The sequence below is a fragment of the Oppia nitens genome, unplaced genomic scaffold (genome assembly GCF_028296485.1).
Source record: "Oppia nitens isolate AA-2021 unplaced genomic scaffold, nextdenovo-longstitch-racon4-pilon3 scaffold20_pilon_pilon_pilon, whole genome shotgun sequence".
NCBI lineage: Eukaryota > Metazoa > Arthropoda > Arachnida > Sarcoptiformes > Oppiidae > Oppia > Oppia nitens.
The window spans coordinates 420066-436992 of record NW_026533200.1 but is presented as its reverse complement, the minus strand read 5'-3'; the positions used below and the strand labels follow the sequence as shown (position 1 = coordinate 436992).

General features: G+C 27.4%; 1 protein-coding gene across 1 annotated transcript in view; it reads left to right on the top strand.

Annotated features, from left to right (window-relative positions):
* LOC128953197 (CD109 antigen-like) overlaps positions 1-16927 on the top strand; it is a 34460-nt gene that overhangs the window by 11246 nt on the left and 6287 nt on the right. The window contains 1 exon segment of the mRNA XM_054298671.1: positions 74-278. Coding sequence (XP_054154646.1) covers positions 74-278 — 205 coding nt within the window.

The window sequence follows — 16927 nt, the reverse complement described above, 5'->3', positions numbered from 1 at the left end:
GCATGCTAAATTATATATAAAAATATTTATTTTTTTTTATACTTTTATTTTTGTATAAACTTTAAAATTTAAGTGTTTGAAAATAACATTGCATTTGCTGCCGAGGAAGCCTATCAAAATGTTGACAAAATGGCTGCCGATAGCTATGATGATAATGATGATACAGGTGCTCATTCAGCACCATCATCATCATCATCATCACATACCGGTGCTCAGGTCCAGCCAAAATTGCGTAAAAATTTTCCCGAAACTTGGCTATGGACTACTGTCAATGTCATGTAATGATTTTTTTTAAATCTACCTTTTTAACCCAGGTCATTTAAACATAAAGCAATTTTTTGATAAAAATAAATGGGCACATATAGAGTATTTTTTTTAAAAAAATTTTAATAAGCTAGCTTATTTTTTTTGATTGTTTATTGATTGTGAGGTAAATTTTTTAGAAATTTTCTACAAATGTTTTCAAACAAATTTCTTTGATCACTAAAACAATTTACATTTTTAAATATGTATAATAATGTTTTTATGTGTATACAAAATTGACATTGTTGACTTTACTTATTTTTTTGCAGTTATCAAATTGATAATTTACAAAAAAAATATGCTTGCTTAAAATACTTGCTTTTAATTAAAAAAAATATTTAAAAAAAATTACATTTAGCATGCTAAATTAATTAATTAATTAATTAATTAATTACATGAACCCTAACTTAGCATGCTGCTTTTGTTATATATATTAATTAATAATATTTTTGTAATTTCTAATTACAAACTAGAAAAATAATATATAAAAAATATATAGAAAACATTTATATATTTTTTACATTTTTTAAATACAGGTATTTAAAAAAAATTAGATATTAATTATATTATATTGTGAAGGGAATTGTATTCCCGGTGCCGGCGGGTTGGGTATGTCACACACTTTAGTTTTTAAAAAAATAATTGATACACAAAATGTAATATACAAATGTTTTATTGAATATATAGCAGTAATAATATGAATATACAGTACAGTATAGTATACACTAGAAGACCCCGATTAGTACATTACTGGGGTTTTATATATGGGAACGGGTAGGCGTACCCTAAATACCCAATAGGGTATAGTGGGGTCCAATAGGGAAATACATTACATATTCCGCACCCGTATAAAATGCCTGACCCTAGGCATGTATAAACTTAAAATTTAATTATTAATTAATATATATATATATATATTTATATTAAACATAATTTATGTATTTAATATATAATTAGCGTATTTTATGTGTATTTTTATAACAATTTTTGAATGATATTTGAAACACATGTTTTGGTTTTAATTCAATATATATAAAATTTTGTTTTGTTTTGTTTTTTTAATTAAAATTAATTATTATAATAATTTGGTTATAATTAGTATTAATAGTTAACAAATCAATAATAATAATAACAGTAATAGTGATAATAATATTAGTTTAATATTTATTTTTTTGGACTACTTTTTTGGAATTAAAGGTTTGTTTTTTTTTATATATATATTAACAATTAGTTAATTTTAGTCAATGAATATTAATTATAATTAATTATATTATATTTTGTAAATGATTTTTGTATATATATATAATATGTGTATAATATTAGTTAATAGTATTTTTTTTATGATATATATAGTTAATATACAGTATTTTTATGTTATATTAAAAAAATCAATTAATTTAAATAATAATATAATTATATGTTATTAATTTATACAGTAATTAATTGATTTATAATTTTTTTTTGTATATTAATTAATGTGATTTTATTAATATTATTTTTTTTTATTATTTGCTAAACATTGTTTTTTTTTTGCAATAGTATTGTTATGTTGTTTATTATATAATAATTATAATACAGTAATAGTAGTATTAATAAAGTAATTATTAATATATTTTAATATATTAATAGATAATAATATGATAGTTATAACACATGTGTTTGTCACGTGTTTGTTTGTTTTTTTGTTATGTGATTATAAGTAATGTTATAATAATAATAGTTTTAATAATAGTATGAAAATTACTTATAATTTATGTTTATATAAACATTGTATTAATTATATATATATATATATGGATATTTAATTTTGTTGTTGTTTTTTTTATTATAGGTATTTATAGTTATTTATAAATTTAATACTAATAATAATGGTTATAATAACTTTTTTTATTTTTTATAGTATTTTATAATTAATTATATTAGTAATAATAGCAGTTAATTGTTTATATTATATTATAAACAATTATAATAATAATATCTAACTAATTATAGTAATAATATATTAGTTATAATAGTAATAATAGGTTTATAGTTATAATAACTATAATTTATATTAAGCTAAAAATATTAATATTTTAGTGATTTTGATAGACAATGGGATCAATTGTTGGGTCAGATTAAGCAAACATTTAGCAATTAATAGCTTTTAATTTATATATCAATCAATAACTATTAATAAACTAAAAATTTTAAGTATAATTGATTTTTATCTTTAACTATTAAATTGATTTTATATTTTAAATATTAAGTTAATTTTTATAGATTTTTTAATTGATTTTATATTTTATTATGTTAAAGTGTAACCGAAATTTAAATAATAATAAAATAACACATTAATTATTATTATTATTATTTTTATTAATAATGTTATAAAATTATATGCATTATATAATATACTTTAACATTACTAATAATGATGATAGAAATCTTTTTAATATAAATATATATAATTTGTTTATTATTTATTTTAATTAATAATATATTTGTCAAATGTCTTGTAAGAGTAATTAATATATTAAATAAACATAATATAAAACAAGTTTTTTTAATAAAGAAAATTAGTTATTAATAATCAATAGTTATGTTAAAGTTTGTTATATATTTTTTTTATTAGTACTAATAAATAATAATAATAATAATAATAATAATGATAATAATAATAATAATAATAATAATAATAGTGGTAGTGATGATAATAAAAATAATAATAATATTTATTATTAGTTTTTTTTTTTGTGTAGTAGTAGTAAAAATAGTTTATTTTATTATTTATAATAATAATAACATTAATAATGTTTTTTTTTAAATTAATAATATAGTTGATAGTAATAATAATTATTTAATTAATATATTTATGTTTGTAGTAGTAGTACTAATAGTATTTTTTTTTAAATTATAATAATTTTTTATGATAATTAAAACGATTTTTTAATTGTTTTTTTTTTGTAAAATTTTATATATATAGTGATATTTAATTATTATAAGATTTCCTAATAATTATTTAATTATTGTTATTATTTTCATTATAGTTTGGATAATAGTTATAATTTTTTTTTTGTAATAATAATAAAGTATTTTATAACAGTAACTTAATTATTATTATTTTTTACACTAGTAGTAGTAATTAATAATAATTTTAATAATAATTAGTAATTAGTTTTTTAATTAGTGTAGTTATGAAGATGTTTTTTTTTATTTATAATAATAATAATAATAATAATAATATATTAATTATTATTTTATGTAAAATTATTTATTTTGTTTTTTTTATACTAGGTATTATTTAATTATTATTTTTTTTAGTAACTGTCATAATAAAAATAGAAATATTTTTTTTTTATTTATAAAACTATAATACTAGTAATTATTTAATAATAATAATACGAATAATAATGTTTTGTTTTAAATAATAATAATAATATTTAATGATTATGTTTTAGTATAATAATTATAACAATATAAGTAATAGTTATTTAATTATTGTTATTATTTTTTGTCGTAGTAGTTATAATAGTAATGATAATAATAATAATATTAATGATGAATATTTATGTTTTTCTTAAATAATAATAATTATTATTATTATTTTTGTTTTTGGTAGTAGTAATAATAACTTTAATAATAATAGTGATATTAATAATAATAATAATAATAATAACTATATTAAATTTTTTTTTGTTTAATAATAATAATAATAATAATAATAACTATATATTATTATTAATTTTTGTTTTGTTTAATAATAATGTAATAATAATAATAATAATAATTTTATTTTTATTTGTTTAAAAATAATAATAATACTAATAACTATATATTATTATTAAATTTTTTTTTTGTTTAATAATAATAATAATAATAATAACTATATATTATTATTAATTTTTGTTTTGCTTAATAATAATAATAATAATAATAATAATAGCTATTTAAAATTTTTTTTTTATTTAATAATAATAATAATTATTATTATATATTATTATTAATTTTTTTTGTTTTGATTTAATGATAATAATAATAATAGGAATAATAATAATAATAATAATAGTAATAAATATTGAATAATCTGTTTGTCCCGTGCAATGTATAGCCGTGCAATTCTTTTACTAATTTTAAAATATTCATCAAAAATAATTTGAATGGCTGTCTTTCCAGTGTCCCAAGAGGACATAGGATCGAATCCATGCTCTGCTACACAATTTTTTTTTTGTGTTTTATTTTAGTATTTTTTTTAGTTAAATAGTTTTTATGGAAATGCTTTTAAAACATTTACAACGGGTTTTATATAATTAATAATTACTATTTAAATATTATTATTATTGGTTTGTATTATAAATTATATATATATATATATTGTATATGTACTTTTTTGTTTATATTTAAATTCATTTTAACTAATTATTTATTTTATTGTTTACATACAGTATGAGGACTAGGTCTTCACGTAAGCGTAAGGCTTTGCCTACCACTCCTCGACCTCATCAGTCGGAGTCCCCATTGTCCTCACCATCTCCTCTTCCTTACGTACCCCGCGATGTCCGAGTTTTTAATGATGGTAGCGGTGGTAGTGGATTACGCCGGGAAGACATTCCTCTTAACGAGAGAAATAAATCTCCCGTTAGAAAACGGAGACTTGTGACTCCCGTTTCACCCGAACTTATGGCGGCGCCTTATGTTACAAGGGCCACTGTCGCACCGATTGTCACCAATACTAGACCGATGTCAACACCCGATGACTATGATTTATCGGCCATTTATAACGTCCCCTCTGAGACCATTGTGTCTGTGGTCCCGAATTCTGCTCTCTCTGCTGTGTCTAATGGCAATTTGGTTCGTCCGTCATCGGTAGTTTTGACTCGTCTTCGGGAACCAGTTATTGATATCTCCACCCATTCGTCACCAAAGAGAGTCACTCGATCGACCAAACAAGTGGTTGACATTTTTGGTGTAAGTTATTTATTTTATTTTATTATTTTTTTTTGTTTAATTTGATTTTTTTTTGTTTCTACTTCATTACTTTTAGCGCTATTTGTGTGAAAATAAGGCCGACTTTTTAAATGGTCGTCAGGACTTAAAAGATTTGATTAGTCCGAATGATGATTCGTTTGTGGACAATTGTGTTGACATAAAGATTCGTCAGTATGAAAGGGCGCCAAGAAGTTTTGACGAACCGGGTCCAATTGCTGATGAATACGAATTGGAAGCAATTGTCGGTCAGTTTACTCGGTTGGGTAGAGGGAATTTCAAACGGCATTTTGTTGTTGTATTTTGGGCGGGTTATGAGTTGCCAACTGTTGAACCTTTGGCTAATTTTAAACATAAAAAAGATTATCAGCGCTTTTTGGATCCTATATCCTTCCGCGTAGCTGGTTCGTCGGCGCAGGACATTCCTAAGGCGGTACCAGATCCGGTTGGTGCTGGTCCTCACGAAATGATTTTACGTGATTTGGTTATGGAACTCCAAAGATTAGGGTTGTTCACTCTTCATAATGGTTTTGATAGGTATAAGTTTCGCTTTTCATTACCAGTTCTACAGTAATTATTATCCTTATTTGTTCATTTTACTGTAGTAAACAATCATTGGATTTGTCGCGTCAATTGGAACTCGACACTTGGTTAAATCTATACGATAGTTGGGTTGCCATGTCTTCTGGTATTTTTATTAACCGTGTGATTTTAGGGACTTCACACTATCGTCAGAGAGAATACGTTGGATTTGATCCAAAATACAAAGTTTTATTCAGTCCCGAAGTCACGAAAGCGCGTATCAACATGAAAGCCGTCGTTGATGTCAATGATAAGGTTGTCTTTCTTGTAATGCGGAAGACTGATATCACTCGAATTGATCCATTGATTCATACTGGTGTCTTCGTCTCACATAAAATCACCGAATTCAAATACAAATGTAATATTTGATGGATATGTTGTTATTTTTTAGATATTAATTAGTTGTTTTTATGTAGATTATTACTTTGACCCTACACCGAAAGTAAGTGCTCTACAGCGTCTACCACCGACTATTTCGGCTTTTATTAAAGCATCTTCAGTTGGCTCGCATTATTCTGGGTCTAAGTGTGTCCATCGTCTATACGGGACTCAAGGGTCCGATGATGACTGTCTGTTCCGCTCTCTTGTTTTTATCGCCAAAGTTTTGGACGACTTTTCTTTTATTGAGTCGTTTCCTCTTGATATTGATGATTATATTAAATAATTTTGTGTACAATTTAATTTCATTATTGTTTTATGTATAATTTTTATTTTCAATATTGTATTTTTTTAATAAAAAATATTTGATTTCATTTATATTATTGTGTATTTTCTTTTAAACATAGTTTTGTTTATTAATTAAAAATATTTGTGTAGTAAATATTTTTTTTTTTTTAAATTTTAATTCGTGTTTTATATAAATATATTCTCTTGTACACCAAGGATTTGTTCCCGGGTACCGAATTTAAAAATATTTTGTGTACATTATATATAATGTATAAACCATAATATAGTAAAGTGTATGACTTTGTACACCCTAGGATTTGTTCCCGGGTACCGATTTTAAAAATATTTTATAAATAGTTGATAAAATGTATAAACAATAATATAGTAGAGTGTAAAACTTTGTACGGCCTAGGATTTGTTCCCGGGTACCGATTTTAAAAATATTTTATGTACAGTATATATAATGTATAAACAATAGTATATAGATGTCTAGAACTTTGTACGTCTTAGCATTTGTTCCCGGGTACCGAATTTAAAAATATTTTGTGTACATTATATATAATGTATAAACCATAATATAGTAAAGTGTAGGACTTTGTACACCCTAGGATTTGTTCCCGGGTACCGATTTTAAAAATATTTTATAAATAGTTGATATAATGTATAAACAATAACATAGTAGAGTGTAAAACTTTGTACGGCCTAGGATTTGTTCCCGGGTACCGATTTTAAAAATATTTTATGTACAGTATATATAATGTATAAACAATAGTATATAGATGTCTAGAACTTTGTACGTCCTAGCATTTGTTCCCGGGTACCGAATTTAAAAATATTTTATAAGTAGTTAATATAATGTATATACAATAATATAGTAGAGTGTAAAACTTTGTACGGCCTGGGATTTGTTCCCGGGTACCGATTAAAAAAAATATTTTATATATAGCTACAGTACAGTAAAATATAAGGTAATTAATGTGTAAATATATAATTTTTTTTTTGGTTTATTTAAATTTTTTTTTTTATTTTTTTTTTATTTGTTTATTTTGTCTTATTTTAATTATACAATTATTTACAATTTGTTTTATACTATGGTTAATTAACCTCGCTTTCCTGGTATGGTGGTGGGACTAACGGATTGATTTCATCTAAAATGTTTAGCTGTCTACCTGGGAATGTCATATTTTTTAGTACCCAATTTTTTTCTTTAATGACAATTCTAAGTTTTTGTAATATTAAAGCTATAATAAATAGTAGTGTCAAAATAATTATGCTTAATATGTCCTCAATGTGATCTATGTTTAATTGATTAGTTAAATACCATTTATTATTTTCAATAACTTCTAATCTAATGATTTTACACGTATCATCATGTGTACAAGATAGCGGTTTATATCCTATGATTGTTTTATCATTGCTTATATTATCGGCAAAGTCTAAATTATTTATTAATTGTTCAGCTATTTGATTGTGTTTCCATTTAATGCCAATTTGCTTAATTATATTTTTGATTAAAATCAATCTGGCAGATAACATTGATAAACTCATAGTAGTGTAATTGGGTATGGATATGTCTCGTTTATTATGTTTGCTATGCGTTTCATTAACTTTATTGAAAAATAATGTTTTGTTAATAACTATTGTGTCGTTCGATTGTTCGCAGAATTTATTTAAAGGTTCAATAAATGAATCGACAAATCTACGATTACACCAATCTTTTTCAAAACTAGTATAATTCTCGCCTAAAGCTAGGTCACATGGGTTTTGGTAGGCAATATTTAATATTATTGTTTTTGTCGATGTTATAGGGCTACATAATGTAAGAATTGAAGTTATCAATAATGCTTTGCGCGGTGAATAGAACTTTGTTCTTTTTAATGGTTTTATTTCAACACTTTCACTGCTGGTCTCTTCACTTTCAAATTCTTCTATGCTACTAACTTTACTCATTTCTACAGTATTTGATGTTTTATTATTGCAGACTTTATAAAAACCCTTAACTTTATAGTAGTTGAAAATAATAAATAGTAAAAGTATTATGATTATTAGATAAATAATCATATCGCTATAACTGTAATTTATAATTCTACTAATTTTGTCATGACTAAATTTAGTAGCTTTAATTGATAATAACTTTGTGTTTATTTCTTTGGTTAATGTATCGAATTCAAAGTTATGTAGATCTGGCATTATATGAAAATTAATACGCTGGGATATAGATGGTCTTAAATCAATCTCGCTATCTATTATGATTTGTTTTGATTCATAGTTATAATTTGCTATTTTAAATGATGCTGTGTTAGGTATTGCAAAAACAAAATTAGGGCAATCTATTGTTTTATTGTAAATCGTTATGTTTAATGTGTTACAATAGATTAAATTATGATCTGCTCTCGGTTTAATTTGAATTACATTTTCAGGCCTTATTTTATCGTAGTCATCACATCTATCTATACTCCAAAAATGTTCCGTTATGTTACCTAATCCTTGTGTACTACAACTATCCGATGATGGAACAACAAATATGTTTTGCATATTTTCTGTAGTTTTTGGCATTGGAGTTACGCAATCATGCAATTCATCATACATTATTTCTTGTGGCCCGTTGTAAATTATTTTACACAACAAATTGCTCATATTTGATTTTTCAAATAGGGTAAAGGGGTCAGCGTACATCATAGTAGTATTGGATTCCTTAACTTTAAGATCAAAAATAATTGTTAACATCCTTGTTTGTTCATTTATAACACACTCTTTTGGTTCGCTGTAAGTGAAGTCACATTTATCACCACAGGGTAGTGTCACATTAAAAATATCTAATAATTTCGGGTCTATTTTATTTTGACTCCATTTGCGACCTATGTCTATAAGTTTTTCTTGTATGACCGCAAACCTTGACGCAAGATTTGATACTAGTATCATAAGTGAAGGTAATCTTTCATTCACCATTTGTCTGACTGTTTCTTTAAAACTTTTAACTTCATACCCTAAATTTTCTATCTCTCTTTGGAGTAATTCAATTACTCTGTTAACTCTTTCATCATTTTTCTCTAAGGTTGCCATACTCTCAACTAACCTTTCATTGGTTTCTTTTAAGTCTTCGATTTCTAACTTGTTATTTTTCGCTTGAACAATTGCGTGTGCAGATACTCCTATTGTGGTAGAGACGGAAACTACAAATATGGCAATTAAGGCTATGGCCATAATAGCTATTCGTTTGTTGCGAGGCTTAACTAATTGATTAAGTGGCATTTCATAAGGGCTTTTACACATTTTCCTAAGGGGTTTTACAAAGTCATTATATAATTGTTTTTCACACCATTCATGTAATTCCTTGTTTCCTTCAGGAATAAAAGATTTACGCAAGAAGATATCGCAAGGGCTGTCGTAACTGGCAGTTAATAAAACTCTATTTATTCCTGTAATCACTGGTTTCTTGGATACCCTCCAAACCAATGGGTTCATTTTTTGTAATGAGCAATGAGAACTATTTAAAGTAAGGATTAATAGTAATGTATACAATAAAAGATCAAATAATTTTCTCGGTTTTTTAACCCTAGTTGAACGCCTAAGATTATTTGAGTTATTGTTATTTTGGTTTTCAATTTTAACATCAATATTTGTTTCAATGTTTTGTTCAATTGGTGTATTCAATTCTGGTTCATTAATTTCATAAATCTCAGTTTCATCATCACTGATTGTTGATGATGTTGAGCTATAACTATCAATATTGATGTCATTTATTGGTATTTCTGTTAGCTTTTCTAATCTATCTATAAGTTCATCCCTGTCGGTATATTTACGTAATCGACTTACATGTACTACATCGGATAGCTTTCGCTTTCCTTCTTTAGTTTCGATTTCTACATTAACTTTGTTAGGGAAGATTTTACTTATACTAAATGGTCAGTGATAATAATGAAGTAATTTGGATGTACGTTTGGGGATCTGATTAGGATAGAGTACGAATACTTTTTGACCGACAATGTATTCCTCATCTCTATGTTTTTTGTCATAATTTCTTTTATTCCTTTCAGCAGCTTTCTGTATGCTATGAATAACTTTCTCATGTGTATAGGTTATTATGTCTCTTATTGAATCTAAATACTGCTGCTCATTGCTATAACCTACCATGGGTTCACTATATCTCCTATCCGGTGGGAGTATCGGATCTCTACCCATCATTAGTTTATATGGAGTGAAGCCTGTAGTGGCATTCACTGAGCAGTTATATGCAAAAGTAACCCAATGTAATTGGATATCCCAATCGGTGTGAACTTTGTTTACATAAGCGGACAGCATTTTCGCTAGAGTTTGATTAAACCTTTCGGTTAATCCGTTTGTCTGTGGATGGTGGGCCGTAGTGGTAACATGTTTTATAGATAACTCATTGTACAATTTTTGGCTAAATTTAGCTGTGAATTGTGTACCTCTATCACTTAGCAATGTTTTAATGCTACCAAAGGTGCAAACTATTTGCTCTATAACAAATTGTGCTGCCGACTCTTTTGTTGCCTCGGGCGTTGCTTTTGTTATAGCATATTTTGTGAAATAATCTGTTGCAACAATTATGTGAACATTTTCCTTATCTTTAGATACTTTGAAAGGGCCTAAGTAATCGATACCTACTAGTTCTAAAGGGGCGTCGCGTATAATAGGTACCATTAACCCTGCTGTTGGTATTAATGGCTTTTTCTTAGTTTGACAATCGAGACATGAATTTACATAATCAAATATATCGTTTTTCATGTTAGGCCAATAGTAACGACATATTACTTTACTTAGGGTTTTATTTATTCCCAAATGTGCACCACCATAGATATCATCGTGATATAAGTAAAGAATTTCTAAAACTTTTATTATTGGTAAACATAGTACTAATTTATATTCGTTGCTAATCTTAACCTTTTTATATAGGATATCATTTTCAATACAATACTGCTTTTGTAGGTATTCTGGCTTTTGCGTGTATAAAGAATGATAAATATTTGCAAAATTATAATCAGATTTCTGCATTTTTGCCATTTCTTTTGAATTTATGTGCGAAAAGTCAGGTAATAATTCACCCATTGTTAACTTTAAGCAATGCTGTTCTATATTGTCATCCATAAGTTCTGCTTTGTGGACTGGATAACGAGACAACGCGTCAGCTACTTTATTTAAGCTACCTTTTCTATACTCTATTATGTAATCAAAGCATGAGAGATGTAAGGACCAGCGCTCAAGTCTAGGGTTGAGGCTACGTTTATCCTTTAACCATTTAAGACATATACAATCGGTAACTATTTTAAATTTATGGCCTTTTAGGTAAACCTCACATTTTTGTGTAGTTTTGACAATAGCTAACATTTCTATTTCTGGGATTGAATAATTTTTTTCATTATCATGTAATAGCCAACTCATGTGACAAAATGGTTTAAGTTTTTTATCTATTATATGGTATAGTGATCCACTAATACCTGATAATGATCCATCTGTGTGTAACTCAATAGGTAGCCTGTGGTCATAATGACATAATACAGGAGCGTTGCATAATGCGCGCTTTATTGTATTAAATGCAATCTGTTGTTCGGGTCCCCAATAGTATAATCGCCCCTCGTCGCACTTCCTCACATAAACTTTACTTAATTTGATTTTTTCTAAATCCATTTGCTTAACCTTCTTTGTCAAGCGTGTCAATGGTTCAGCTATTTTAGAAAAATCTTTTATAGAGCGTCGATAAAAACCGGCTAAACCTATGAATGAGCGTACAGCTCTAAGTGTAGTTGGGGTGGGATATTGCATAATAGATTTAACCTTTGATGGGTCTGTTTTTATACCATCTACAGACACAATGTACCCCAAGAATGCTATTCCCATTTGTCCAAAGGAACACTTGCTTGGTTTTAAAGTTATACCCGTTTTTTCAAGCAATTCAAGGATTTCTTTTACATGAATTAAGTGTTCATCAAAAGTTTTACTAAATATAATAGCGTCGTCAAAATAGACGACAATGGATTTACCTATTTTGTCACCATATATTTTATTCATAGCTCTCATAAAAAATCCCGGGGCTTGCTTTAGACCAAATGGCATTCTGTTGAATGTATATAACCCATCTTCAGTCCTGAAAGCTAACATATCTTTAATTTTCTCATCCACCTCAAACTGCATGTATCCACTGTTTTGGTCGACCAGTGAAAAATATTTTGCATTAGCAAATGACCTTAGACACCGCTGCAGATCAGGTATAGGGTGTATATCATCCTCTGTTAAGTTATTTAACATTCTATAGTCGACACATAATCTTTTCTCGGGCTGACCATCTGGACCTAAAGTTTTTTTGTCAACTAATGACACGGGCGAACCATATGCACTGACACATGGTTCGGCTACTCCTATATTTATCCAATCTTTTATTTGTTGCTTTATAATATTGTTTAAGAAAGGACTGTATTGTCTGGGAGGCTGTATTATAGGTCTTTGTTCAGGATTTTTCAATTTTGGTGAAAACTTTTCTACTGTGCAAAGCCCTAATTTGTTTTTGTCAAAAGCAAAGACACTGCTAAAACTTTCAAGTAAATCATTTAGTTTACTTTGTTGTTCAGTTGTCAAATCTGAACTTATTATGTAACGCGAGGCTATACTTTTATTGTTATTTTTCAGAATACCCCGTATAGGTTTCTCTGCATAGCTTAAGTTATTTTGCATCAAATTTTTCTCAGCTATATATTGACAATAGGCATTACTACAATAAATGAATTCATCGTTATATTGATCTGATTTGTACTCTTTGTTTACACAATATTCACATCTTTCGATATCGGGTGTAATCTCAATATCACTATTGGAACTTTCTGAGTCGTATGTATAGTATTCATCTGATGTTGTTGTGCAATCATCAGATTTATCGGAATCATTGCTTGAAATTTCTATTAAATTTTCGATAGGATTGTTGGTTAAGGTGGTATCAGATTCACTATCTGAATCTTTATCTACTATAAAGTAGCCAACAATAATCCCATCATTTAGGTGTATTTCATAATTGTTATTGTTAAATATACAGATCGTTCCCTTACTATATTTTATTGTAATTTTATCGCTTTTTATGTCAATGTTGTATTTATCTGCAAATGATTTAGAAGGTATAAACTTACAATTAAAATATGGTAACCTTTTAGTTTTATTACTAGGTCTGACCTGTAATAGTTGAGGTTCATTTGCCGGAACAGTTATTGGTTTTGCTAAATGCAATTTGTTATCATAGAAGTCATATGATTTTTCTAAACAACTAAGGCTTTTTATGGATTCTCTCCACATAATTTGTCTTTTAGCACAATCAATAAAGACACCTGCTTTCACTGTATAATTATTACCTAATAGTAAATCAAAGTGAAAGTTTTTAACTACGATTACTTTTATATTTACTACTTTGGTTAAGCCGTTAATAGTTACTGAGATATTAGGGTACAGTTTACCAATCGTTTCAACCTTTTTACCATTAACTGCCCGTATATCTTCATTACCCATTTTGAACATTTTAATCCTAAACTTTTTAATAACAGCGTAGTCTATTAGTGACACTTCAGCTCCGGTGTCTATCAAAGCTTCAACACTGTTGTTATTAATTTCTACTTTTTTAAATATAAGTTTTGGGATTTTATATTGGTTTATTGGTTCATCAGTGTAAGTGTCTGATAGTGTACTCACTTGTTCGGCTTCACGATTAGGGCATACTCTAGCATAATGGCCTACTTTTTTGCAAATATAGCAGGCGTTATCACCGTTCAAGTTACGGGATCTACTCCTTTCGCGTGCGACTTCAAATTCAACACGTTTTGTTGATGTATCATTAGACCTATTATAATCGAGATCAACCGAATGATTTCGGCGATCATTTCTCGGGGAATATGACGATGATCGAGAAGTGTTATACCCTACATTTCGATTTAATTGATCATTGTCTTTGTAATAATTTTCTCTGTTTGTTTGTCTATTATATCTTTCTAGTGATATATTTCTTTGATTTAAGCTATCGTTGCGCCTATCACCTGAGATATCTCTTTGATTTGATCTATTGTCCATTCTATCTCTGGATATATCTCTACGGTATGAGTCAAATTGTCCACCACCTGAAAATGACCTGTTAGGCCTTTCATTATAAGTAATATTCGAATTGGGGTGATTTTGTTTACTAGTGAATCTATCAAACGTTGGGTTTCTGCTAAAACCCCCTCGATCTCGAAATGTGTTTTGATTGTAATTGTTTCCATTTCGATTATTAATAGTATTAAAATTTGCATTACTTCTATATTTTTCTATTTTTCTACCAAATCTATCATAGTCATTGTTTCGCTCTAATTTCTCTCTATATTCTGCTTGTCTGTCAAGCTTCGTGAACAACTTTTCAAATTTATTATTTAAATCATTTATAAGATTATTATCCGATTTATTATAAGAGGCGTCGATATCTAGGCCTGTTTTATTTAAGCCTTTTTCTATATTTTTTGAGTTAGTCATTAACTCGTCAATACTAGTGCTATTAAATTGATAAATGCACTTTTTAATTTCTGGTTTGAATCCCTCGCTTATGAAATCAATTTGTTCATTAATTGGCATATTTGCGTTATAGTCTAAGCATTTAAGTCGCTTATCAGTGATGTATTGTTTTACATCTTCGTATTCTAATTGTTTTCTTTTTATCATTTTTGTACGCAATTCATTATCCCTGTCAGTGGGGACATGATATCTTATGAATGCTCGATATAAAGCCGCCCAATCATCTGGTGCTGCATTGCCGGCCAATTTAACAAAGTTTATACCAGTTTTTTGCTTTGCCGCTTAAAAACTGATTGAAGTTACTGAAGCGCCTATTATCATCCCAACCTTTGAGATTAGTGGCATCGACAAAATCGTCGATCCACTCTTGCGCTTCGCTGCTTATATTTCCCTCATAGCTACTTATTCTAAAATTACCCAAAGAGGAAAGGCCGCCACTTACTACTTCGTTGACAACTTGTCGTAGATCCTGAAGTGTGATAGCGTTTTGGTCGTCAGCCATAATTTGTCGTATTGGTCTTCTAGCGGGTGGTACTCTTCCTCGAGATCTGGTGTGCATGGATCCAATCCGTCGGTGCAGTTGTTTGCAGACCTTCCAAAGTGGATGCGAACGGGAATTGCTTCTCCTCTTGAAGTGTCCGAATGGTACCTACACTTCCCACTCGACCCACTTTACCGTCAAGGCGCGTGTCCCCGAACTTTAGACCACAATCAATGGGAAGGTCTCGGTAGGACCTCCAATTGTGAAGGGAATTGTATTCCCGGTGCCGGCGGGTTGGGTATGTCACACACTTTAGTTTTTAAAAAAATAATTGATACACAAAATGTAATATACAAATGTTTTATTGAATATATAGCAGTAATAATATGAATATACAGTACAGTATAGTATACACTAGAAGACCCCGATTAGTACATTACTGGGGTTTTATATATGGGAACGGGTAGGCGTACCCTAAATACCCAATAGGGTATAGTGGGGTCCAATAGGGAAATACATTACAATATTAATTGTATAATTTTTTTTGATATAGATATCTATATAATTTGCGATATTAACTAAACTAATAATAAAATCTATGGATTTTATTATTTAAAAAAACTTAATTAAATACTATTACATATATTGTTTAATTATTTATTTTTAACTGTTTATTTTAAATAATTAATATAATAATAGTGCTTGCTTATAAATTGCTACAATTACTACAATCTTAATAGCATGCTAAATAAAAACTAACAATTTATTTATTAAATAAATATATATTTTTATAATTTTTTAAAAATATTTTTGTTTATTATTAATATTTTCTATATATCTATATATATCTAATTGCAATAACATAATGCAAATATTTTTTAAAAAAATTTAAAAATAGATTGTTTAGCAAAAAAAAATAAATAAATATTTCTATTACTATATTACTATTCCTATTTCTATTACTTTATTTATTTTTTGCTCTAAAAACCCGTGTCTAGTATTTCGATCAAAACAACTATATCTAAAACCTATAGGTTTACAACAATGTCTTACGGATAGTTTGTTAATGTCAGATACAACATCATCACCTATTAAAATGCCTAAACTTAGCCATSATTATCATCATAAAAAAAGTTTAAAACATACTGTGCAAAAACCAACGGTGCGCCTCAAGTGATAAAAGTTAGACAAAATTTTGCCGAAACCTGGCTATGGATGACTACTACTTGTCTATCGTATATATCTATCTTTCTATCTATTAAAATGCTTATTAATTTAATTTWATTTTTTAATTATTAGCTAACAATTATTATTATTATTATTGATTACTAATTGAAAGTGTTTTTTTTATATACACTATATTTTACTAAACTATTCAATATATTTATTTTA